General features: G+C 40.7%; 1 protein-coding gene across 1 annotated transcript in view; it reads right to left on the bottom strand.

Annotated features, from left to right (window-relative positions):
* Positions 1-26,067, bottom strand: part of KIF13B (kinesin family member 13B) — a 149,359-nt gene that overhangs the window by 82,995 nt on the left and 40,297 nt on the right. Inside the window, exons 5-12 of the mRNA XM_063300770.1 lie at positions 23,259-23,351; positions 18,509-18,689; positions 16,623-16,710; positions 13,776-13,910; positions 12,022-12,134; positions 11,527-11,638; positions 4,646-4,858; positions 294-404 (exon numbers count right to left, since the gene is read on the bottom strand). Coding sequence (XP_063156840.1) covers positions 294-404; positions 4,646-4,858; positions 11,527-11,638; positions 12,022-12,134; positions 13,776-13,910; positions 16,623-16,710; positions 18,509-18,689; positions 23,259-23,351 — 1,046 coding nt within the window. The remainder of the gene's footprint in view (positions 1-293; positions 405-4,645; positions 4,859-11,526; positions 11,639-12,021; positions 12,135-13,775; positions 13,911-16,622; positions 16,711-18,508; positions 18,690-23,258; positions 23,352-26,067) is intronic.

The raw sequence follows: 26,067 nt of genomic DNA on the forward strand, positions 1-26,067 counted from the left end.
ATAAAGAACCATCTCTTTCTCCCCCACAGCACTCACTATGTCTCTCAGCCTTCACAAAAATCGTTAAGTGCACCTCTCCTTTAAACAACAGTGAATCCATCATGGCTCTTGCAACAACAATAATCTCCCTCTGAATTGACCACCCTAGGAATTAAGAAATCGCTCATTCATAGGGCCATAAATTGTGCCACTTACCCAGAGGTATAGCGTCATGAGCTTTCATGAAGGGATTGTTTAAAGGGTGGCAGTATTGATCATTATGTGCCAGCAAACCTGAACTCAAAAATGCAGACCTGTGCAATCTCTTCCGTCTTCCTGAGCTTCTCTTCCCAGGTTACTGTCATCTCCTGGATAAGTTTTTCAGACTCTTCCAAGCGTTCCTTCAATTCTGGAGATTTCATAGCCTGGAAGATCAGGGATGGGTAGAGAGCAGAGGTGAGAAAGAAAAAGCAGAATGTGGAATTCTCCTTGGAAGGGCCATCAAGTTAAGCTTTCATGCACGCCTCATTATCTTATCACTGTGACTGAAAAGTATGTACCCTGAATAATTCATGCAGGAAACCAATGTTCATGTTGAGTGAGATACTGGGAAAGGACACTTGCATACAGGTGGGGAAAAAAGTCTCAACTTCCAACTCGTCATTTTGCTCCAGTGCTGATGAGAAGAAATCCAAATATAACAATTGTGTATTATTACTAGATTTATTACAGTCACTGAATAGCATTTTGTGCAATTATTATAAGAGGTTATAAAGTTTAAATTAAAAGCATAGATGCTTTCTAAAATCAATAGAAGTAAATGAACTAATTCATTTATAATGCTATAAATGCAGAGAATAAAATATTAAGGAATCTAAGTATTAAAACTAATTAATGGGATTATAAAGCTATTTTGTGAATAAAAAACTAAAATGCTTATTTTATACTAAATACTAAACTACTAAGCAAGTATGTATGAAGCATGAAGGCATGTGCATGCATGTACAGTATATAAACCTTGTTAGGATCGGTGACTGGTCAAATATAATAGAAGGCTAAAAACATAAAGCATGAACAAAGGGAAAAAAAGTATCTTAGTAGAATCCTAAAAGTTAAAAGGAGTAGTTTCCTGTGTAAAGTGATGGCAGATGAAATAAATTTTGCAATTCTAGAGATGTTAGGGTTCCTGCCTAATGTTGTTGTTGTTGTTTATTTGTTCAGTCGCTTCCGACTCTTCATGACTTCATGGACCAGCCCACGACAGAGCTTCCTGTTGGTTGTCAACACCCCCAGCTCCCCCAGGGACGAGTCCATCACCTCTAGAATATCATCCATCCACCTTGCCCTTGGTCGACCCCTCTTCCTTCCACTCTCCCTAGCATCAGCATCTTCTTCAGGGTGTCCTGTCTTCTCATTATGTGGCCAATTTCAGTTTGGCCTTGAATATCATTCCCTCAAGTGAGCAGTCTGGCTTAATTTCCTGGAGGATGGACTGGTTTGATCTTCTGGCAGTCCAAGGCACTCTCAGAATTCTCCTCCAACACCACAGTTCAAAAGCATCGATCTTCCTTCTCTCAGCCTTCCTTATGGTCCAGCTCTCGCAGCCATATGTTACTACGGGGAACACCATTGCTTTAACTATGTGGACCTTTGTTGTCAGTGTGATGTCTCTGCTCTTAACTATTTTATCGAGATTGGTCATTGCTGTTCTCCCAAGGATTAAGCGTCTTCTGATTTCCTGACTGCAGTCAGCATCTGCAGTAATCTTCGCACCTAGAAATACAAAGTCTTTCACTGCTTCTACATTTTCTCCCTCTATTTGCCAGTTATCAATCAAGCTGGTTGCCATAATCTTGGTTTTCTTGAGGTTTAGCTGCAAGCCAGCTTTTGCACTTTCTTCTTTCACCTTCATCATAAGGCTCCTCAGTTCCTCTTCGCTTTCAGCCATCAAAGTGGTATCATCTGCATATCTGAGATTGTTAATGTTTCTTCCAGCGATTTTAACTCCAGCCTTGGATTCCTCAAGCCCAGCACGTCGCATGATGTGTTCTGCATACAAGTTGAATAGGTAGGGTGAGAGGATACAGCCCTGCCGTACTCCTTTCCCAATCTTAAACCAGTCTGTTGTTCCGTGATCTGTTCTTACTGTGATCCATTTAGTTTTCACGGCAAGAATACTGGGGTGGGTTGCCATTACCTTCCCCAGGGATCGCGTTTAGTCTGACCTCTCTGTCATGACCTTCCCATCTTGGGTGTCCCTTCCCGGTTTAGCTCATGGCATCATTGAGGTGCTCAAGCTCCAGCACCACAACAAGGTAACGATCCTTTGCTGAAGTCCTGCCTAATAGTAAGAAGCAAATGAAGATGTCCTCAGAACTAGTGAGGCTACTGTTAGTAAACAGAGTTACAGAGACAGAGTGCAAGTTACTACAGAAAGGACATCTAAGAAATAGGTGAGCTAGAATTTCAGGTTCCTCCAAATCATTGGGGAAGGTCTGCTCCGCAAAATAGGTATTACAATACCTTGGCTCCAAAACTGCACAGGGCAATGCTTTCAAGCTGGCTAATGAAAAAACTCTGCAGTGCGTTGGGCAGGTAGGGTTGAATAGATAATCCACTGGCATGTGGCTCTGCCACCTCGCCTGGGGTGGGAAGGGGAGCAGTTCCTCCTGGGGGTGGCTGGCGCTGTAGAGCCCTCCTCACCGAATCAGATCTTGTTGCCACTTGGATTTTATACCTATTTTTATCTTCTATTTATACTGATTATTTATATTTGCATTTTTATATGTTTACGGTTTTAATGTCAATTTTATTGTAAATCGCCCAGGGTCCCCTTTTTGGGGGAGATGGGCGGTGATAATAAATTTGAAAAATAAATAAAATTAAGTAAAATAAATAAATTTATGTGTTACCCAATTCGCCCTACTCTACAAGGAGAGCTTTATCAAACACCCTCTGCTGGATCGAAGCTCTAGCTCTTGGTAACCCCATTGCCAGGAGGGCTGTACTTGAAAAGTCACATTGGCATAAATCATGCTGAATTCTCTGAATTCCACGAAGAGGAAAATTTACCCTGGAATTCACAAAGCCAGGGAGTTACTAAAAAGTGAAGTTTGAGTCAGAGATAAAGCCATCATACACAGCTACAAACCTGTTCATTCTCACAATGTCAGCAGAGCCCAAGACTTGAGTTTTGGATTACTACTTCTATTGCAGTATATGTGAAACCACAGCACATCTAGTCTTTTCTCTTGACCCACCACAGTTCTGCAGAGTTTGGGAGTAATCTATTCCTCCACTGTCAGGAATTCTTGCTTCATCCTGCATCTAATCCATTAAGTAGAAATTCTAGCCTCATCCTGCTTCCCAGCTCCTTTATCTCACAGTAGTGTTGTTCTCCATGTTTGATTGCATGTGTTTCTTTTATGTTTTTTTAGGAACCAGTGAATGGAAACTGCAGTAGCATGGAAGTAAATGCTACCTTCTCCAACCTAACAAACTCTAGATATGTTGAGTTTCTGCAAGTTGTATTCAGGCTGACTAGTGATTCTGGGAGTCTTCAGCTTCTGCAAAGCCATCTGCAACCCTTAAAAAAGGTCCCCTGGAGCCCCCTCCTCTTTGTGGAGCTGGGCACAATCAACCTCTCTTTGGCTATCTTCTCAGGACTTGCCCTGGAATACTTTAGGAGTCTTCAAGCTCCCCTCAGGCTAACAATCCTTCACTAGTGTAACACTGTCTCTCAAGCTCACTGGTCAACATTGTTCTTTACTAAACCATAGATCTTCAACAGCCAACATTGTCTTGATCCATCTTAGATTGCCAGCCATTACCTTCCTCTGTCAAGAGTTCTCTTCTCCAGAGTTCTCTTTTTCAAGACTCCACCATCCTTTGCCAGCTGAGCAGCCCACATTTTATCTCTCTGTAAGAAAATCTTCCTATGGAAGACTAAACTAACTCCTACTTTTAGCTTCTGCTAATTATTAGCACACTAGAATAAAGTGTTTGAATGTCTGTGTTGCCTTCATGATACAGTTTCTTGTAGCTGTCAGAGACCTACACAAAAATAAAATAGGTCTGTTCCAACATCTTGCTTCCAGAGTGCCAGGCATTTGTTTCTGGGAAGTCTATCTGCAAAGCTTATATAGGAAATGGCAATAAAGGTATGCCTCTGAATTTTGGAGATCCTATTTAGTTTGTGTGGAATATATGACCTACCTCTGTCAGTAGATCTGCTTCCAGCAGAGCTGGGGGGAAGCAAGGGAGAACTTCTTGCACACAGATTCAGAGTTGGTTGCTTGAGGAGAGTTACTGAACCTTTGATCTGTGTGATGGGGGAAGCAAGGTTCTGCCATTCTATTGGTGAATAGGCATAGTAGCATCAGAGGAGGGTTTGAGAGAGATATACAGGCAATCTATAACCTTGCTCTGGCAGCAAACTTACCATTGGGTCTTCTCTTTGAGATTTGCACAATCTAAAAAACCAGCAAACAAACTCAGTATGCAGGAAGCTACATTATTCCAAGTCAGATTACATTCTTTGCAAAATGTGTTGGACTTTGCTTTAGAGCTGGAGGAGAGGGACAGAATCTATTGACCGATTAAATGAATTACTCCTTCTGTTGCCCTTGATGCAACATCTGAGGTAATTCTAATGGGAGAGACTTACCTCTGCTTTGGTAAGCTGTTCCCTGAGTTTTTCTACCTCTTCCCTCAGTTCTCGGATGATTCGGGCATTGGGATCTTCATTGACCACAGCATGGTTCACAATGTTCTTGGCCCGGTCTGCATACCTCAGGGTAGAAAGTGTCTCATCGTAATTATCTGCTGCTGGACTGACAGTAGCAACCATTGCAGTTTTACTGTTGCCACCAAGGCTGTCCTGGGAATGTGAAATCAGGGAATAAGAACTTGAGGAGTTTTGATTGATTACTTAATTTAAAGAATTTATAAGGCCACCCATTCCCAAGGTTGGGAGTAATCTGTCCATGACAAGGGACTGATGGTTTCATCCTCCAATTCCACCTCACTGCTGCCCCAAGACATATCTAAATGTGTGACCCCCACTGTGAGTTGAGTAATCAATATCCTGGATCAGGTCTATGGCTGCCATAGTGGCCATAATGTAAGAGGAACTCCCAAGCTGCTTCAGATTTCAGGCCCAAAGAAGGCAGCTTAAAGTCTCCCAGACCATAAGCCTAGGCAACTCCACCAACAACTCTACCATAGCATTGAGGAACTTAGCCAGGGAAGCAGCTATGCAGCAGGGAGGCTGGTAACAATAGCAGCAATCCCATCTGATTCCTAAAGCCCAACTTTACAAGCAATGACTCATATTTAGTTATCTGTGGGGCAGTGCCCCTAGTAACCATCAGCTTTTCTTGGATGACAATAGCTGGCCCTGAGATTATGGCTGGTACCACTCACAAAACCCAGGGCAGCACATTTCTGCAAGAAAAAGACATTCCTCCAGGTCTAACCAGGATTTAGTAATTTCTCCTTCAATATCGTCAGCCCTCTTATATGGTAATGGAAGAGGCTAGCTTTATTACAGATCAGTTGTGATGGCCAACATACTGATTCCTTGAACTCAATACATAATTCTTGGTTCCATTTTACAACTTACATTAAAACAACCAAAGACATTATTTCTACTTGAGAAGCTATTGTTTACATTAGGCTTCTCCAACATGAGCCCTCCAATGTTCCCCCTTATAATGGAAGGGGAACTTCCTTTTATTACAAGGTATTTTCTCCCTTGCAGCATAACAACAACCTTGTTCAATCACTCCACCTTGTCTGATATCCTTTCCCCAAGAGTGGCCAGTTGCCTTTTGGAAACCCATAAGCAAGGTGTGGGGACAACCACCTTCTTACTACTGTTCCCTGCTAATTGGTACTGAGAATCACGTTGCCTCCAATTTTAGGGGCGATATATAACCACTGAGACCAGGGAAAGGTTCTCTTGCTACTTAATTTTTTTCACCAGAGATTATACTTTGAGCAAAGCAGATGTCATACCACCTACCTCTGATCCCTCTGACCAGAAATTATTTGTTGATGATATTCTGGGGGATGAAAGGTAGTGTAGCCTAAACAACATGCAGACAATAGGAGAGATGCATATCCTTTAAGTTAGCCTAACACAACCAGGCACCCTACACAACCTGCCTCTGTTGGATTATAGTTCCAGTAAGAACCCAGCTAGCATTCCTAGTGGCTATGATTGCTAGGGAAGATGGGAGATATAATCCAAGACATCTAGAAGCCATTAGGTTGTACAACATTGATTTAAGTTATCTACAAAATGTAGGCCATGCACTTCTGCTGGGCATAATTCATAGATCTTTTTGCAAAGCTCCTAATTATTGTGGTAAATTTAAGCTTTTATAACAACTCTAGTTAAAGATCAGGTATGATGCCTTGCGTATTTGCTTTAGATGTGGGAAACCCAGCTTTAAACCTGTGGCAAGTAACCATCACCTTTCCTTGCCTAAGAGGATGGAGATAAATGAAGATAGCCCCATTATGATACATAACCTTCTAAGCTATTAGAGAAAAGGCTAGATACTAATCAAAGTGCTTACATCTGCAGCAGTAGTAATAATATACAGCACACTCCAAATATATAAAGCCCTTCAAGGGCATTGTCTTAGCCAACCTTCCAAATACCTGAAAGACATATTAGTTTTCATCAGCAGATTATGGGGAAAAGGAAGTGCTAAGGCAGAAAAAGCAGTGATTGGGTCAAGCAACAATCAAATCCTCTCTGCTACACCAGGTGTGCTACAGGAAATACATACACTATGTGTAAAAGAGAACTATTTCTCTTAAGTATATGGCACTGACAGCTGCTGCCAAACAAATAAAGGACAGAGAACCTGCACACATCTCTAAATGAGTAACAAATGCTTTGACCATGAATGCTTAAAATGGCCTGGGCCCAGAATATATTAAGACAGCCCTTAACAGCCTAGCATCCTCTAGATGTATTGGAATTACTGCTCTCTGAATTCCCAGCCAGTCTGACCAATCATTCATCCACACTTCTGCTTCTCGGTTGGTTGAAATTAGTCTGAGCACAATGGTGCTGCTTTGATTTGGAGCAATGCCTCAACACAAAAAAGCCATTTGGCTTTGATGTCATCAATCAAAAAGGCTGAGATGGGTCACTGTTTTAAAATGTAGGCCATTTTGAAAACATGCTTGTTATTAGTCTTTAGCATTAAATGTTTCATGTTAACTAAAGTACACAATTTATACATAATGAATGGCAGTGTAGTTCAATCAGTTTTCACAAGCATTTCACCCATCTTGATATGTAGGAAAAAGATGCATTCATATTTCTCCTATGGCTGAGCTTGTGAGTGTTAGAGACTTCCCCACAAGAAGGCTTAGCTGATGACTACTTTTATTGTGGACAGAAGCTTCCTTGAAGGTACGTTGCAGATACAAATTCTAAATGAAAAGGAAGGAAGGAAGGAAGGAAGGAAGGAAGGAAGGAAGGAAGGAAGGAAGGAAGGAAGGAAGGACCTGTAGAACCAAGGGAGGAAAGTAACTCCTAAGCTCCACCACCAAATGTTGCCTGCAGTGTCTCTTTTAAATAAACAGTCAACAGAAATTAGACTTCTAAGGCAGATACAGGAGTGAATAACTGTGCAAGATGATTAAATCAAACAACCATGCACTGGCAAAGAATCCTGGCAGAAAGCAAAAGAAATGATAGTTTTTCCCCCTCTTGCCCTCAAACTACAGCCAGGATACAAAGAAATAACTCACCCTATTTGTTTAGATTTCAAATGTTATGCCAGACACCGCCAGCTCTGAGCTCAGAATGGGTTCTTTCTCTGTTCCATCACGGTGCTTTTTTAGCCAAGCCCAGGAACTCCACATTCCAAGCCTTCTTTTCAGCACAGGGGCAACAGTTGTTCAAAAGCATGACTAAAACCCAAAAGCATACCTCCAAGCGCTTGAGCACAGGTTTCAATGCTTTTCTCTGAAACCATAACACACTCAGTAACAACTAGACTTGGCTGCAGTGTGACACAGATTCTTAGATGTATTAGACCTATTCTCAGGCTATGCCAGCTTCAGCTGCAAAAAAATGATCAGGATGTCTCCCTCCCTCCATTTGCATGTCCACAAAACTCTTGCATATCACTATAAAATTAAATCCTTATGCATTTGATTTCTAAGGTCAAACATCAGCTAAAGGGTAGAATGAGTGAAACAGCCATTCACAAGTGAGCAAGGGACCATTCTCATTGCCTAGAGCTTGGAATAGGCAAAAAAGAAAGGGAAAGACAGGCAGGTCACCGAATTAATGCCTGAAGCAATTGTCTTTGCCTCTTACAACTCAGTCTTTATGACATAAAGGCATGGAATGCAGCAACCTTGCTTAAGTGAAACCAGTTTAAGTCTTCTTAATGTCTTCATACAAGACCTCTCATAATATTGTTAGCTGCCTCCAATGAAGCTATTTTCAAACCTTACTAAAACCGAGTTTCATTTATCTCACAGTGCATATTGGCAGTTTATTTAGCTCTGACATTTGTTATTTGGATCTTTTCTTTCTAATGCTTTTGTTGCTCCTGAAATTCGTATTTGTGGCCTGGGAAGAATTAATTGTGGCTCCTAAAGCAGTAATTCATTTTTTAAGTGGAAGGAAGTTGATGAAATTGAAGTTAATTATTTACAGAGCCTTTGGAACAATAAGCTTGAATATCCTGTTCAGCAGTGGAAGGTTGCTTTAAAAATGAAATGAGTCTCTTTTGATCTTAAAATAAGTTTAATATTTTGTTTTGTGTATACTGGACAACTAAATTTATTAAGAATTATCTGCAGTTGCCTTGCTCCTGGAAACATAATGTAAGACTGGGACATTAACTCATAGGTTTGTCTTCTACCACCTTATTTGGGGCTGAAATCCACAAATTTGCCAACGTATTGTGCTTGTCAAGGAGATAAGTAACATTCTTGGCTATCCTACCCCTATTTGGAACGTATTACCATATCAAGAACTGTGGAGGCTTCCTGTACTGGGATGAATATAAGAACAATTATATAAGATGTGAAGGACATTTTTCTACCTATGTATTTCCCTGGTGTATGTTTTTTGCCAACATCTGAATTGGGAGGCTTTTTTCAACAGAGGGGCAAGGAAAAGGGTTTTCAAGCAATTTGATGAAAGTATTTGGGGAGTTTTGGAATTATTTTATTATATAAACTTTCGAGCCTTTTGCCTTTTTAAAAAGATGTTTAATTTTTACATCACACTGTCATTAATTTTTAATGAGAATCCTCATTTATAATTTATACTGCTCTTGAGTTTTCCTTCCCCAGTGGCTGAAATATAGATGGCATGTATCTCCACCCCTCTTCAATATACTTACCCAAAGTCTTTTCTAAACTAAGCCTCTCCATATCCAGTTATGGATTTGCTTAGTGGTACTAATGAGAAAGAAAGCAAATATTTTCTTCTTTTAGTGATATCAGACCTATTAAGTGAGAAGCAGAGCCTTCTCTGTGCTGATACTTATTACATGGAATTGTCTCAGCAGGAGAGGAAGCCAAACCACTTCACGTCCTGCTTATCACCCTAAAGTAAAATCTTTGAAAACGTCGCTTCACACTGTAATATTGAAAAGAGCATAAACTCTTGTTTATGTAGGAAAGAGGACAAGGGGATTTTAAAATACTGTTCTGGGTCTCAGGTGTTAAAGTAAGGTAGGCACAACCTCTATATCCAGTTCACAAAAACTGCCGCCTCCAAATGTTGCCACCAAATTGCAGTGTTTAATGTAATAGAAGGTAGTAATTATTAAATACATGAGAAATAATCATATCAACATAATTCATGCATATAATTGCACATATGTAATCATTGTAATATAATGCAAATTTAATTGCATTTAAATTTCTTCTGTCCCCACTTACTCCTTTGTTCTGGCTCTGCCAGTTTTGGGGAGTGTGGTCCCTGGCACCCCAACTCTCCCCCCAACAGATGAGCATCCCTGTGTTAAGCTACAGATGGTGCAGGAAAGAGCAATTAAAATAATGCATAATATTAATAATTAAAATTATGAAGGAAGGCTAAAGAATCTGCAAATCAGAAGAACCCTTGAAAGCCAATTTTTTTTTTTTTAATTAATTTAATCACATTGGTATAGCTGCCCATCTCACATAGTGACTCACATAGTGACATAGTGACAATTAATCCAGGTTCCTGTCCAATGCAAGAAACCAAGGTATAAAATCTTCTTCCACACTTTGGTAGCTGGCATTTTTTTAAAAGAAAGAAAAAGGCCATTTCTGTCTTGCAAAACTTGCATATAGTGGGCAGAGAAAGCTTTCACATAATTCTAGCAGTCACCAAATGAAATTGGTGACGCATTTGGGATGGAGAACAGCAAACATACTATAGTGTATTGATGTAGAGTTTATGGAGTTCATTGCCAGCAAATATAGAAACAGGCTTTTTCAGAGGTAAAACAAACATTACAGAAGAGGGGAAGGGCTAGCAACAGCATTTAGCCATAATAGCCAAAAGGAACTCTTTACATTCAAAGACTCTATAGCAGTGTTGCTCAACCTCCGCAACTTTAAGACGCATGCTGGGGAGTTCTGGGAATTGAAGTCCACGCGTCTTAAAGTTGTCGAGGTTGAGCAACACTGCTATATATATTTGAAGACCAGTTGGGAAATTCTTTATAAGAAGTCACCAGTAGGGGCTCCACTGAGTTTATTACTATCCATAATGACTGGAAACAGTTTTCAAAAAGAGCAAGTGTTTGCTTGTTTCCCCCCCCCCAGATCTGGAGAACCAGGTATAAGAAGCTGGATTAAAAATCCCCTTTGGCACGGACAGATTTTGGATATGTATGTATGTATTACCGCTGAATATTTGCATGAATATATTTTATTAGTGCACAGGAAGGAACAAGTAAAATTTAGCAATGAGGTTGTGTCACTGGACTCTTGCCAGTATTTTGTTCCTGTCTGAAGTTTCTCCAAACTAGCTGAGTTCTTCTGCTGTAAACATCAAGCCACCTTTTTTTGCAGGGCACAAACACTTCTGCGTCTCTCTCATTCTGCAGGAGACCAACCTCGCCCAACACTTGCTCTGAAGCGACAACCGATACGTCCGCTGCAGTTCATGCTCATGTTCGACGGAGGCAAAATGGCTAACAGTTTAAAGCAACAGCTCTGACGTTCGTCACCACACTAAGCATGGGTTAGCCATGGTAAAGCTTTTATGGTGGGAGAGCTGTGTATGCAGCTGCCAGTGAATTGACTGAGAGAGCGCACTATTGATTATGAACAAGCCTGAGCGGGAAGCCACCTAAGGGGATCCAACTCTCCCAGAAAGCAAGGGAATTCTGTTCCTGGAGAAGGAGCTTCCTGAGTGAGAATAACACACAGAGCTGCCGTGGTTTCCTACCACAATCAGTTGCTGCAACCCTTTATTTTATTTCCAACAGAAGTCCCTCCAAATAGACCTGGAACAGAGAATGTTGTCTTGCTGGACACATTGAATAAAGGCTCACTTACTTTGAGCAGCCAGGTGAGCACCGAGTCACGGTAAGGAACAAATTTGTTCTTATTTTTGCCAGCAGCTTGATCTGCGAGGGCTGAGATGACCAAGCCAAGAGTTGTGAGAGACCTGCATTGGGGAGAAAAAAATTCTGCAATCATATGACGACTAGAATCAGGTCTACACTTAGCAAGAGCGGCCCCTTTATTAACCTGCATTTTGCTTTGGGGGGTAAAATTGCCTAATCATTAGCTAACATAAACAGGACCCAGAAAAAAATAATTCTTTTTTTTTTCTTTGTTCCAATCTAACAATTTCTGATCTTTCAGAGAAGGAAGGACTATTTCTTTTAAGGAAAAGTTGGGGGGAAATGTCAGAGGAGGATGGGGCTCTGCTTCTTTCTTTCCTCTTGTTGTCATTCCTCTGAATAAATAAAGAACACTGGGGCTTATTTACTTTTGCCTCCACCCTCCATTCAAAAACATCTAATCCCTTGAAAAGAAAAACGTTACTTGTTGATGTTGCTTCCTTCCTTCAGCCTGTCACCTGCAGCCCCCGTCTTGGTTGCTCTTTCACTGCCTGCCAGGTCAACCAGGCTCAACTTGCCCACTTTCTCACCAGAGGTCTGTGGAACGAAAACAACACTAGCCCAACAACACTTCACCTCCTCAGCATCTCAAAATACCCCTCACAGTCTTCCTCAGTTTGGAGGAAGGGAAAGGAAGGGAGAACGACGACAACTACGGGAAGGACCTTGATGCTAAGGTAAAGGGTAAAGGTTTCCCTCGACGTAAAGTCCAGTCGTGTCCGACTCTAGGGGGCGGTGCTCATCTCTGTTTCTAAGCCTTGGAGCCGGCGTTGTCATAGACACTTCCGGGTCATGTGGCCAGCATGACGACTCGGAACGCCGTTACCTTCCCGCCGAAGCGGTACCTATTGATCTACTCACATTTGCATGTTTTCGAACTGCTAGGTGAGCAGGAGCTGGGACTAGCAACGGGAGCTCACCCCGCCGCGCGGTTTCGAACCGCCGACCTTCCGATCGACAGCTCAGCGGTTTAACCCGCGATGCTAAAGAGGTAGTTAAATAAGGACTGTGAAATGCTATCATAAATGATTTACTATATAACAAATGTGCCTACTCCAGAGGGTTTACAGAGAAATCTCTCATGCTTTCTAGGTAAATTTCAGCTCCCCTAATCTCAGGCCAGATGTTAACATCTAGCACAAACGAATGTGACCAAACCTGATCTAGATCTTATTTGTCGGGGAAACAAAGGGTTAAGAGAGATTAGAAGCAAAGATAACAAGAGATGAAACCCCCCCCCCCCCAAATGCCACTGAAAATAATAAAGCTTATTTTATTTCAGAATCAGGACTAGAGGGTTGAATGTTTTAAGTCAAACTTGCACGTTGGTGATTTTTAATTGTACTTCTCCAGGTATGGAATGAGAAAAAAAATTAAAAGGAAAGGCGTAAGACTTCATTGAGACATATTCAGACAGTAATGGTTGCAGATTTTTGCTTATAAGGAGCCATTCCATTACTTAGGGATACGAGCAAATAAAGTGACGGCAGCAGACCTGTATACATCCTCAGGTTCACAAGGGACGTTCAGACTGCAGAGAAAGTGGTTTTGGGGGCAAAATTCATGTATTATATTTTAGCCTACTTGGGCAAAGACAAAAGAGGTTTCAAAAATATAAGATGTTCCCCAAACCCAACACAAGGGTTCCCTAAGTATGTGGAGAGGTAACTGCTATCAAGCAAAATGTGCTCTTTCCTTAATACAGGAGAGCGCTTTTTAAATGGAAATGATAGTCCTTGGTAATGTAGCTGAAAAATTCAAGCGCTCCAGCCACAGGGCCTTCAAAATGTACTGCATATCCCACACTAATTTACAAAGGCATGATTTTAAGTAACTGTCTAAATAGCACTGTTGCTCCCAGAAAGGCTATGCTGCCTCTCATGATGAGGCTGGGAATCTATGATCTTCTGGAAGGCTTTTGTTCTCATCATTTCTAACATTAGGCCAAAGTGCTGGGGCTAACAGGAGTATGCGATAAAGAACATCTGAGGACCACAGGCTCCCCAGTCTGCCCTAGGGTAACAAGATCTATTCTAAAGCAAGTAAAACAGGAGTAAAATACTGGCAAATGTACTGATTACAGTTCGCCATTTCCTTATAGCATTTATAAAACTCCTTTTCCCATTCAGTTTTTATAGAATTCTGTTATTTATCTGTAGTGCAGATTGCAGAACTCACCCCTGACTTTACATCATACAATGTGTGTGTGAGGATGATCTTGAAAACTGCATGGGATCGACTGCTCTCTTCATTCATGTTTGTTGCAGCAACTGTACGAGATTTATTGCCTTCAGACATCAAAGACTCTATATCCTAAATAAAAGAATCACAAAACATACTGTGTTTTTAAAGTGAAGTTCATGCATAACTTGAGATGTGAACTAAACCATGTGGCTTATTCAACAAACCATAATTAAAACAAACCACAGCTTAATGTGATGTCCCAGTCACTGAAGTCTCTTTTTTACTGACGCTAGAAAATGCTAAGTTCGGTGAGTACAACAAGCTGTTATTGCTCCTCATAAATCATGGTTTTGTATTAGATTTTTCCCTGATTTACCATTAATGCTGTCTGCACAGAGCAGAGAAATAACACATTCCTTCTGTTTTGTCGAACTGTCTGGCTAATCAAACTATTACGTGACAGCAAAGAAAATTTTTTAGCTATCCTCAATCACCAGACTGTTGATTGAGCTATGAGTTCTACCAATGAATTCTAATCTTTCTCCAGAGGATTGGGGCACATTGCATTTTGAGTGGTACTGGATTTCTAAAATAAAAAGTACAGAAGCTCAAGCAACCTTGGAGTCCTCATGTTCTGTGACGTGGAATTTCTACCCACCCACATCTCTGATAGGCACGGATGCTGGTTCAGTAGAAAGGCACGCTACATATTCTAGAATCACAGAGTTGAAAGAAATCTTAGAGATCATCTAGTCCAGCTATATTCAAAGACATCTTCTCCTTCTCTTTGAGCTCTTCAGTATGCTCCAAACAGCACCCTTAGCATTTATTTAGAGACCTCTAGGAGTAAGGCCTGATGATCCCAGGTTACAATTGTGCTTAGTATTTCCATTAGGACATATTAAAATTTTCAGCTAAAAAGTAAGTATTGCATCTGAACTATTTGGGCCTTGCTTACATTCACTATGTTGAAGATCCTTACCTGAACAAGAGAAATTCTCCTACTGAAAGTGGAGAAAGGTAAGGCAAGACATGGCATATGCATATGCATGGATACATGCTTCACATATACTCCTTCATTAAATTTTATAATAGCTTTATATAGTAGATTAGCATTATTATTACTCTATTGTGGGATGGGGAAGACCAAGACAGACGGCTTTAGAAAGTGGTGGATTCTCTTTTATTGGAGGCCTTTAAGCAGAGGTCTCTGGAATATACCGTACCAAAGGCTGTGAGGTCATTTTCAACTGGATGATTTTATAAGATGGCTGGGTTATGTTAGGCTACCTAGCAAGTTTAGTGCAAAAGTCAACCAAGGAAACTTACACTTTGTTTTAAACCTCCACAAAACTCCTAGCAAAACAGAAAGCAGTATTCAAATTTTAGATTACAAAGAGAACAATTTAATCAAAATACCATATGCAAATTTGCCCTGAAATTACATCAAAGTTGGGGGAAGGGCCATTGGTCTGTGATAAGTACATGTGCTGGACAGGAGTCATTATTCAAACTCAGTGTAATATACTTCCTCAAGTTTCTGACTTGGTTTTCTTGTGAGGCAAAGTTAGATTGTTGAAGTGCAAACATATTCTCAGACACTTAAGGCCATTGCTAAAGTTCTGCAAACAAACCTAGCATAATCACTTGCTAAACCAGTTTTGCAAGATCTTTCTCTCCTCCTTTCTTTAAAGGCAAAGATAAAGTCTCCCTTAAATCAGGTTAGATTCCTGATGACTTCATGAACACCTCCATGTAGTTTATTTGCCAATAATATGGAAGTAGTTTACCACTGCCTCCTTCTAGGATGTCTTTTCAGCTGATATTTTCCAGTGGTTTCCCATCCAAATGCTAACCAAGTCAACCAGGAGCTGGAATTAGGAAAGTTCCTCAAGATGTTACGTGCTCGTTCTGTAGACACTTTCCCCATTCTGGTTTCCACTAGATGTGTCAGATTAAAATTCCTTCCACTACCAACTAACATAGCCATGCTGGCTGCAGATGACAGGAGTTGCAATTCAGCAGATTTCTGTAGCATTTCAGGGCCTTAATGCCTATAGAGCTTATATCACAGAAGTGAAGATAGGGGGCAAAAAAATAATGTTTGTATGCCTCATTAGCTACAGAGCTATAAACATTCCAAGGATGAGAGCTTTGTAAAGGGCAGTTCATGACTGCAAGAACACTGCTGATGGAAACATACTGTTTATGCAGATACAACAAAGAGATTAAAGAGAAGATAATGAGGGTTCAAATAGCACTTTGTCTTTGCTTCTGGACGTGCTGGAGCTCAAGTGTTAAAGCTTTGCATTTAAGGAATCTCAAACTTAATCTTAAAATACAACACTATTGATAGAGAAGTATCTCGTGTAAAAGGTGTGCAGATGACTTCTGCCTCTAATCTTGGAAAGCCAGTGCAGATCAAGCACAGGGTCTACTAAACCAGAAAGATCAGTCTGTCCAAGATCTGATTTAAGAGCACAGAAACCATGAAATTCCCTCTCAGCAACCTTGAACAGACCATGAGGAAGATGGGGAAGGCAAGAGATGTTCTTTTCTCTACCATCAACTTCATTCCTGCACTTCCCTTCCAGAGATCCTATGCCAAATCACTAGTGAGGGGAATTGATTGGGCCCTTCCTTCTAGTGATTTTGCTTGCTGAGAAGTCCCAGTTTAACAGACTAGAGTTGCTACACCTTAACTGATTCACTATTATTTTCTAACGTACTGTAAGCTGCTTTGGACACAGGCTCTTGCAGAAAAGGGATGTAAATAATTTGGTGATGACAACCATTCCACTGAACATTATTAGGTAAGTCTATTATAATGGATTTCTTTACCTTGTAACTGGCAACAGCTAGTTTAGAAAGACCATCTACATAAGGTCCATAGACACTGTGCTCTCTGACTTTTAAAGATTGGCGGCTCCTGTTTGGAAGCAAACATAGAACAAGGTATTGCATTTCCAAAACTCTGGACAATATCATCAGTCAGGTACTTCTGAGTCATACTGATTCATCAAGAAGCATCCAGCACTTGGTTAGACCTTTCCTCTTAACCTCAAATGATGTTTCACTGAGTGTGCAATTCAAGGTGTTGGTTATCACCTTTAAAGCCCTTCATGGCATGAGTCCAGGGTACCTGAGGAACCATCTCATCCCCATTGCATCAACCTGTCCCACCCGATCATGCAGAGGGGGCATGTTATGGACCCCATCTATAAGAGAATTCCATCTGGTGGGGTCCAGGAAGCGGGCCTTCTCTGCAGTGGTGCCCACCCTTTGGAACATTCTTCCTCCAGAGATAAGACAGATTCCATCTCTTGCGGCCTTCCGAAAACAATTGAAGACTTGGATCTGCCACCTCGCTTGGGGTGGGAAGTAATAACACCTGGAGATGGTTAGCGTCTTAAATGGCCCCTTTAGATACATGTGAATGATATTCCAATTGCTACCGTCATCTGGATTTTATATTGTATTTATGTTTATGTCATACTTGTATTTATATTTATTAGAGTATTTTAATGTTTTTAACTTTGTTGTAAACCGCCCAGAGTCCCCCCTTGTGGGGAGATGGGTGGTGGCTAAGTTTAATAAATAATAATAATAATAATAATAATAATAATAATAATAATAATGTTTCAACTTTGATTGGACTGGGCCCAGCATATTAAGATGCATTTGGCCGATCAATTTCACTGCCCAGCTTGAGGGAACTAATGCATTTTTTCAAGGTGAAACTCTCAACAACAAAAATGCTATCATACAACAGTAGGAAAAAAGATGGAAAAAGTAAAGGCTATCCAGTTTGCATGTTATCAAGTTAACAATCAATATATTTCTCTGTCTTCAGATACATGTAAGATAAACAGCTATACTGCTCCAGGGAATATTTTAAAAATCAACAGATTTTTGCTCTTAAACTTCCCTGAGATAATTTTGAGATCTAAAAGCCTACTCAAATAGTTAAGATAACTACATTTTTCCTTTCCCCCCCATTGCTGGGCATATTTAACAGAAAAGGGCCATGATGGCAAACCCCATTCTCCCCCTGTTCAATCTGGGCTCCATCCAAACGTGCCAATAACTTTTTTAAAAAGCATGGAAGAGCCTTATCATGGATCTTCCAGTTGCACCATGAATCTCTAGAAATATAAGAAACCCTTTACACCTAGGATCAGCAACATGGTACCAGCAGGCCCCAAGTTGTCCACACCATTTTTAAATGATCTCTGCAAACCCTTACAAGTAAGTTAAAATTTATTTTAAAAAACCGAAATGTTGCCTGCGAATGCTAGAATCCTGCCAGAATATTGAAAACTTGAGCAAGATTTTAAGAGATTGGGGGTGGGGGTGGGACAGAAAGTGACTTGGAGCCAGAAAAGGAACCCTGCCATATATTGGATCATAGTATAGATTCACCTAACAGAGTCCTGGTGGTGAAGCAAAAGAGAGTGGCTCTCTTAAATTCCAGAGAAGGCTCTTTCACAGCTTACTTAGACAGGCTTAGGATAAAATCTGGCCCTTTCTGCACACAAAGCATATATTTAATTACTGAGAGAAGGCCCTTCTCCAGAAACAAAAATTACTGGTGTTGTTCTGGAGGAATGCATGTTGATTAAGCTAGTCTCTTGTGAGGAATGAAGAAGTAGGAGACTTCCACTCCCATCAAATGATTACTTTACCAGGTAGCCAGCAAACTTGGTTTTCTCAAAAACCTTCCTTACCCCTTTGGGTCCAGCAGATCTCTGACTTTCTCATTATAAATCTCCATGTAGGACACTTCCACCTTAAAACTCTGCTCTTCGCTCTCCTCTTGCTGAGCTCTTTCAAAGAGACTGCTGCAGAGCCGAGGTATTAATCCAGGTTCATCAGCTGTGCCCATCATTGTGTAGGATTTTCCAGATCCTGTATAAAAGAGAAAGAAAACAAGTTTTAAGAACGGAGAAATAGTGAAAAGTTCCTGAAGTCTTACTGAGGACCTTTATAAATAAGTCTACAAGCAGATTTACGAAACTCTTCCGTTATTACTAATGACAAGATGAAGCAAAATTATTCTGAATTCATGGGAAAGGCTTCCTTCACAAATATTAATGCATTACAGCCCAACATTCCATGACCTATGGAGTGTAAATAAATTATTATAGTTCTATAAACTTGTTGTTGTTTATTCGTTTAGTCGCTTCCGACTCTTCGTGACTTCATGGACCAGCCCACGCCAGAGCTTCCTGTCGGTCGTCAACACCCCCAGCTCCCCCAGGGACGAGTCCGTCACCTCTAGAATATCATCCACCCACCTTGCCCTTGGTCGGCCCCTCTTCCTTTTGCCCTCCACTCTCCCTAGCATCAGCATCTTCTCCAGGGTGTCCTGTCTTCTCATTATGTGGCCAAAGTATTTCAGTTTTGCCTTTAATATCATTCCCTCAAGTGAGCAGTCTGGCTTTATTTCCTGGAGGATGGACTGGTTGGATCTTCTTGCAGTCCAGGGCACTCTCAGAATTTTCCTCCAACACCACAGTTCAAAAGCATCGATCTTCCTTCTCTCAGCCTTCCTTATGGTCCAGCTCTCACAGCCATATGTTACTACAGGGAACACCATTGCTTTAACTATGCGGGCCTTTGTTGTCAGTGTGATGTCTCTGCTCTTAACTATTTTATCGAGATTTGTCATTGCTCTTCTCCCAAGGATTAAGCGTCTTCTGATTTCCTGACTGCAATCAGCATCTGCAGTAATCTTTGCACCTAGGAATACAAAGTCTTTCACTGCTTCTACATTTTCTCCCTCTATTTGCCAGTTATCAATCCAGCTGGTTGCCATAATCTTGGTTTTTTTGAGGTTTAGCTGCAAGCCAGCTTTTGCACTTTCTTCTTTCACCTTCATCATAAGGCTCCTCAGTTCCTCTTCGCTTTCAGCCATCAAAGTGGTATCATCTGCATATCTGAGATTGTTAATGTTTCTTCCAGAGATTTTAACTCCAGCCTTGGATTCCTCAAGCCCAGCTTGTCGCATGATGTGTTCTGCATACAAGTTGAATAGGTAGGGTGAGAGTATACAGCCCTGCCGTACTCCTTTCCCAATCTTAAACCAGTCCGTTGTTCCGTGGTCTGTTCTTACTGTTGCTACTTGGTCGTTATACAGATTCTTCAGGAGGCAGACAAGATGACTTGGTATCCCCATACCGCTAAGAACTTGCCACAATTTGTTATGGTCCACACAGTCAAAGGCTTTAGAATAGTCAATAAAACAGAAATAGATGTTTTTCTGAAACTCCCTGGCTTTTTCCATTATCCAGCGGATATTGGCAATTTGGTCTCTAGTTCCTCTGCCTTTTCTAAACCCAGCTTGTACATCTGGCAATTCTCGCTCCATGAATTGCTGAAGTCTACCTTGCAGGATCTTGAGCATTACCTTACTGGCATGTGAAATGAGTGCCACTGTTCGATAGTTTGAACATTCTTTAGTGTTTCCCTTTTTTGGTATGGGGATATAAGTTGATTTTTTCCAATCTGATGGCCATTCTTGTGTTTTCCAAATTTGCTGGCATATAGCATGCATTACCTTGACAGCATCATCTTGCAAGATTTTGAACAGTTCAGCTGGGATGCCGTCGTCTCCTGCTGCCTTGTTATTAGCAATGCTTCTTAAGGCCCACTCAACCTCACTCTTCAGGATGTCTGGCTCTAGCTCACTGACCACACCGTCAAAGCTATCCCCGATATTGTTATCCTTCCTATACAGGTCTTCTGTATATTCTTGCCACCTTTTCTTGATCTCTTCTTCTTCTGTTAGGTCCTTGCCATCTTTGTTTTTGATCATACCCATTTTTGCCTGGAATTTACCTCCAATGTTTCTAATTTTCTGGAAGAGGACTCTTGTCCTTCCTATTCTATTGTCATCTTCCACTTCCGCGCATTGCTTGTTTAAAAATAATTCCTTATCTCTTCTGGCTAACCTCTGGAATTTTGCATTTAATTGGGCATATCTCCCCCTATCACTGTTGCCTTTTGCTTTCCTTCTTTCTTGGGCTACTTCTAGTGTCTCAGCAGACAGCCATTTTGCCTTCTTGGTTTTCTCTTTCTTTGGGATGTATTTTGTTGCCGCCTCCTGAACAATGCTGCCAACTTCTGTCCATAATTCTTCCGGGACCCTATCTACTAAGTCCAGTCCCTTAAATCAATTCCTCACCTCCACTGCATATTCCTTAGGAATATTAGTGAGCTCAAATCTAGCTGATCTGTGGGTCTTCCGTAATCTCTTGAGTCTGATCCTAAATTGTGCAAGAAGAAGTTCGTGATCTGAACTACAGTCAGCTCCAGGCCTTGTTTTTACCGACTGTACAGATGTCCGCCACCTTTGGCTGCAAAGGATGTAATCAATCTGATTTCGGTGTTGTCCATCTGGTGAAGTCCATGTATAAAGCCGTCTCTTAGGTTGTTGGAAGAGTGTGTTTGTTATGCAGAGCGAATTGTCTTGGCAAAATTCTATCAGCCTATGTCCTGCTTCATTTTGTTCTCCCAGGCCATACTTACCTGTAATTCGAGGTGTCATTTGACTGCCCACCTTAGCATTCCAGTCTCCCGTGATGAAAATAACATCTCTTTTAGGCGTGTTGTCCAGTAGGTGCTGCAGATGCTCAGAGAACTGCTCTACTTCAGCTTCTTCAGCATCTGTGGTTGGGGCGTATATTTGGATCACTGTGATGTTAGATGGCTTGCCCTGAATTCGAATTGAGATCATTCTGTCGTTTTTTGGGTTGTATCCAAGCACTGCTTTAGCCACTTTACTATTAATTATGAAGGCTACTCCATTTCTTCTGTGGTCCTCTTGTCCACAGTAGTAGATCTGGTGGTCATTTGATGTGAAGTGGCCCATTCCAGTCCATTTCAGTTCACTGACGCCCAGGATGTCTATCTTTAATCTTGACATCTCACTAATAACCACATCCAATTTGCCCTGGCTCATAGATCTTACATTCCAGGTTCCAATGGTGTGTTGATCCTTAGAACATCGGATTCGCCGTTCACCACCAGCACCGTCGGCCGCTAGCCGTCCTTTCGGCTTTGAGCTAGCTGCGTCATCACGTCTGGGGCTAGTTGAGCTCATCCTCTGTTCCTCCCCAGTAGCATTTTGACCATCTTCCGACCTGGGGGTCTCATCTTCCGATGGTATACCGACATATCTCTGGTTGTACTGATCCATTTAGTTTTCACGGCAAGAATACTGGGGTGGATTGCCATTACCTTCCCCAGGGATCGCATTTAGTCTGACCTCTCTGTCATGACCTTCCCGTCTTGGGTGGCAAAGGATCGTTACCTTGTCGTGGTGCTGGAGCTTGAGCACCTCAATGATGCGTTCTATAAACTAAGCTAAATCTAATTAGATTTATAGACATAGCTGGATTAACAAATTACTGTAACTATCTTGTTTTCTCTGATCACATAGAAAATGATGTGTACATATATAGAAAACTGGTTTGTCAAATTAAATCGGTGAGTTGGATCACTGTAACTGCCTCTTTGTGCTTGTTACTCAAGGTCAGTCATAGGACAGGCAGGAGATGCTTATCTGCTTAATGTGGAAAAGAACCAAACCACAGATAAATAAGGGTTATATCTGGCTGCATCCCTACATAAGAAATATTATCCAGGATCTCCAGCTCTTTTGTTTGCTGTATATGAGAGTGGGAAATTCCTGTCTTGTCCTGAGCCCATATCCGCCATAACTATTATCTCACTGTTATTCTCTGCCCAATACCAGCTAGTATCTTCAGTAGCTAATGGGAAAGCAAAAATATGTGCTGTTTTTCCCCATCACCCCCACCTCCTCTCTGTTCTCATACCCTCTCTCACCCTATTTCTCTAAACCTTACTGTATTTTATATTACCTTTACCAAGCTAGGGCCCTGAGGGGTGCAGTCAACATTAAAATAATTATTTAAAAAAAGACAATAAAGCATCTGGCTCCTAATTATAAGCCTCCATATTGGGTTTTATTTATTTGGCATTCTAAATGTGGAGCGTGCAACTTTTCTGCAGCCAGTGGCAATGGTTGGTCTCTGAGGGTTGCAGTGGTTGTGGCTGGTAATATCATCCAAAGAGATGGGGCCAGATTTTGCAGCTTGGTTTATTTTTTTATTTTTTTTGTGGGTGGTGGTTAAGCAGCAAAATTTATGCCTGGTGCCTTGAGAGGCTCAAGGAAATTGTTTTCCTCTTTAACCTTCTCCACGTAAAAATAAATCAGCTTGATCCAGAAAAGTTTGGGCTTTATTAATTTCATTTCTTAAAATCCTTCTCAAAGTGAAAAAAGGTGTAAGCCTTTATGAAATCAAAACCAGCATTTGAAATTGAGGGAAGCATGAACAATTAAGTTATAAACTATTTTCTTTCCCCTGACATGGTACTGTTCCTAATTTGTTCAATAATCAAAACTCATACATTTGCCTCCTTTCCCTCAATATCCACCTTGCTAATGCTTACCAGTCTGTCCATAGGCAAAAATGCATGCATTGTAACCTTCAAAGGCATTCTGGAGAATGTTTTCACCAAGGCACTTGAAAACAACATCTTGACCTAAAATTAGAACAAAAGGATTCAAATCATTGGGGGTGGAAGAGTAAAAAAAATGCCTTTGTTAAAACTCTCAAAAGCTTTAAAGACTTGTAATATGTAAAAACATTTAATGCTTTTCATGTGTGTCCAAAGTCAATGGACACAAGTGGAAGGCACAGAACAGATACGCATCTTGACTACACCAAGGTATCCAGTAACTTCCTTTGGAGTTGCTCTGTGTTTAACCAGCACCAAATGGATTATTTATTTATTAATCCAATTTATCACTGCCCATCTCCCAAAAGGGACTCTGGGTGGTTTACAGTAAAAGATAGATAGAAATATGAAACCATAAAACCCTATAATACGGATACAATAAATATAATAAAAACCTCGATGGTTAAAAGTTCTTTATGATTTGCAGGCAGAACTGGGTCCTTCTAAGGAACTAACCATCCCCAGAAATGGCTACTCTCCCTCCCGCCCCAGGCATAATTACAAAACCAGGTCTTTAGCTGTTTCCTAAAGTCCAGGAGGGAAGAGCTAATCTCAATTATAGGGAAGCATATCTTATGAAACAAAACTCTGACTTCAAGGAAGACACTGCTGCCATCATCATCATCATCATCATCATCATCATCATGGTTGGTGATCTACTACTGTGGACAGTCAGCCAGATGTTTAAAGTGGATTTGGACATTTTTGTCCACCTATTGAGTCCTTCCCAAGGACCTGGGATAGGGAGATCTTGCTGTTTAATAATATTAAAGGTATATTAAAGGTAATAATATTAAAGGTATATTAAAGGTAATAATATTAAAGGTATTGTTGTAAGCAACTTTTCTTCCAATAGACCTGCAGCTGCTGGCCTTGGTTGCTCAGCCAACAGTCCTGAGTCTTGTAGCATTTGTCAACAGATGTCCAGGAATTCCAACACCTAGTGAGTCCTTGTTGTCCTGGGCAACGACCGATCTGGTATAGGTTTCTGTAAGTTACGTCTCACTATATTGTTTATGGGAGAGACACTCTTTGTCTGGCTCCTCTGATGAGACCTATCCAGTATGGTTGAACCTCTGGCTTAGCTCTCATCTTCCTCAGATCATGCAAGCCCCACAACCATGTCAAGGTAGTGCCTCACTGGGGGATGATGATGATGATGATTTGGATTCCAGGCAAAAAAAGTTTACTGGTCACATATTTTCTTCCAGGAATCTCATAGAGGCATGCATAGGAGCTATCTGATTTTATATTCACAAACATTTTGTGAAATATATTTGGGTGAGAAAATAATGACCTCCATTATTAAACAGGAATCTGAACCCATTCTATCCCTGATTCTGAGACTTTATAGTCAACTATGTCTGGATCTGCACAACACCCAGGATTAGGTTAAAATAAGATTGAATAGTTTATAGTTCAATATGTTATGGTAATCCAGGTCATAATGTTAAGTCATAATATATTTTTAGGCATAAGGTATTATGAACATACAACGATTTTGCTTCATTAACTTGAATTTAGGGTTTCACATGCCGTCTGAATCCAACCATAAAATCTGATCAAAATCTGTCCCCCAAAAAGACAAGGCTCATGATGTGGTTATGTAAAGATTACATCTTCTGGCTTACTCAAAGCTTCTCTATTATATGGATTGCTCCTTGTTATTCAATCTTTTGTTCTCCTTATTATGATAATAATGCAAAAGCAACTTGGAGTTACTGTTGCATTATTCTAACTCTTAGAATTCTGAGCCACTGGGGTTGATGAAAGTTGTATTCCAAACATCTGGAGGACACTAGATTGCTTATTCTGAAAAAAGACAATACTACATTGAAGCTTTAACTACAAAATAAATGAAGAGCTTGGTTAAACTGGGATCTAAGCTTGTCTTGTCTTGGCCCATACATACTGGGGCTAATGTTTTCTATTTCTTTGTATACGCATGGAGAAAGAAAGGATGATGCAGATTTTTTTAGTAGCACTTTTAAATGGGGTAACAGCCTAGGACTTGGTAACAAATTATATAGAATGATACATGGCAACATAGAAATGGTTGCTGGGAACCACACAAGCATGTCCTATGTATATTTATATGCAATCACACAATGGGAGCTTATAAGGTTATTTAGCAGCCATGCTATCTTTCACCCCTATTTCTACTTTTCATCTTATGGTCAAACCAGGCAGGACATGGTTTCTTTCTACCAATAGTTGTGTTTTGGACCAAAAAGTAGTCTCACAAGCAGCAAGGGTTTTATAGAAGTGCATTTGCTTAATTTGTCCTTCTTGTTTAATAAATCTGCTCAAAACTGCACTTTTGGGAAGTCTGATTTTGAGCTCAAAAATGCCTGGCTTGCAGGAAAATTATAAGTAGCCTTTTCATCTTTTAAAACTGCTAGTCTCCCTGGAAGCATTTAATTAAAATCATCTAGCAAAGAAACTAGGAACTCTAGGTAACTTATAGAATAAAAGATCATCTAGAATTAAAACTGAATTCGACAGTTTTCAGATTTTAGTGAAAAACACAATGATAACTCTTCAGAAATAGGGGTCAGGCTCTGTCTGGGGAAGGAGGCCTGCTGCTGGTCCTAAGAATTAATTTTTTTTCTTCTAGAAATGTGTTGGCAATGAGGAAGGTCTCTTAAGTTCAGGAGACAACCTCTGGATCTCCTAGGAACACATCTGACTCTTTTGACAAATGACTGCTAGAGCAATGCCAATTTTCCTCCCACCAGAG

This window comes from Candoia aspera, chromosome 1 (genome assembly GCF_035149785.1).
Source record: "Candoia aspera isolate rCanAsp1 chromosome 1, rCanAsp1.hap2, whole genome shotgun sequence".
Lineage (NCBI taxonomy): Eukaryota > Metazoa > Chordata > Lepidosauria > Squamata > Boidae > Candoia > Candoia aspera.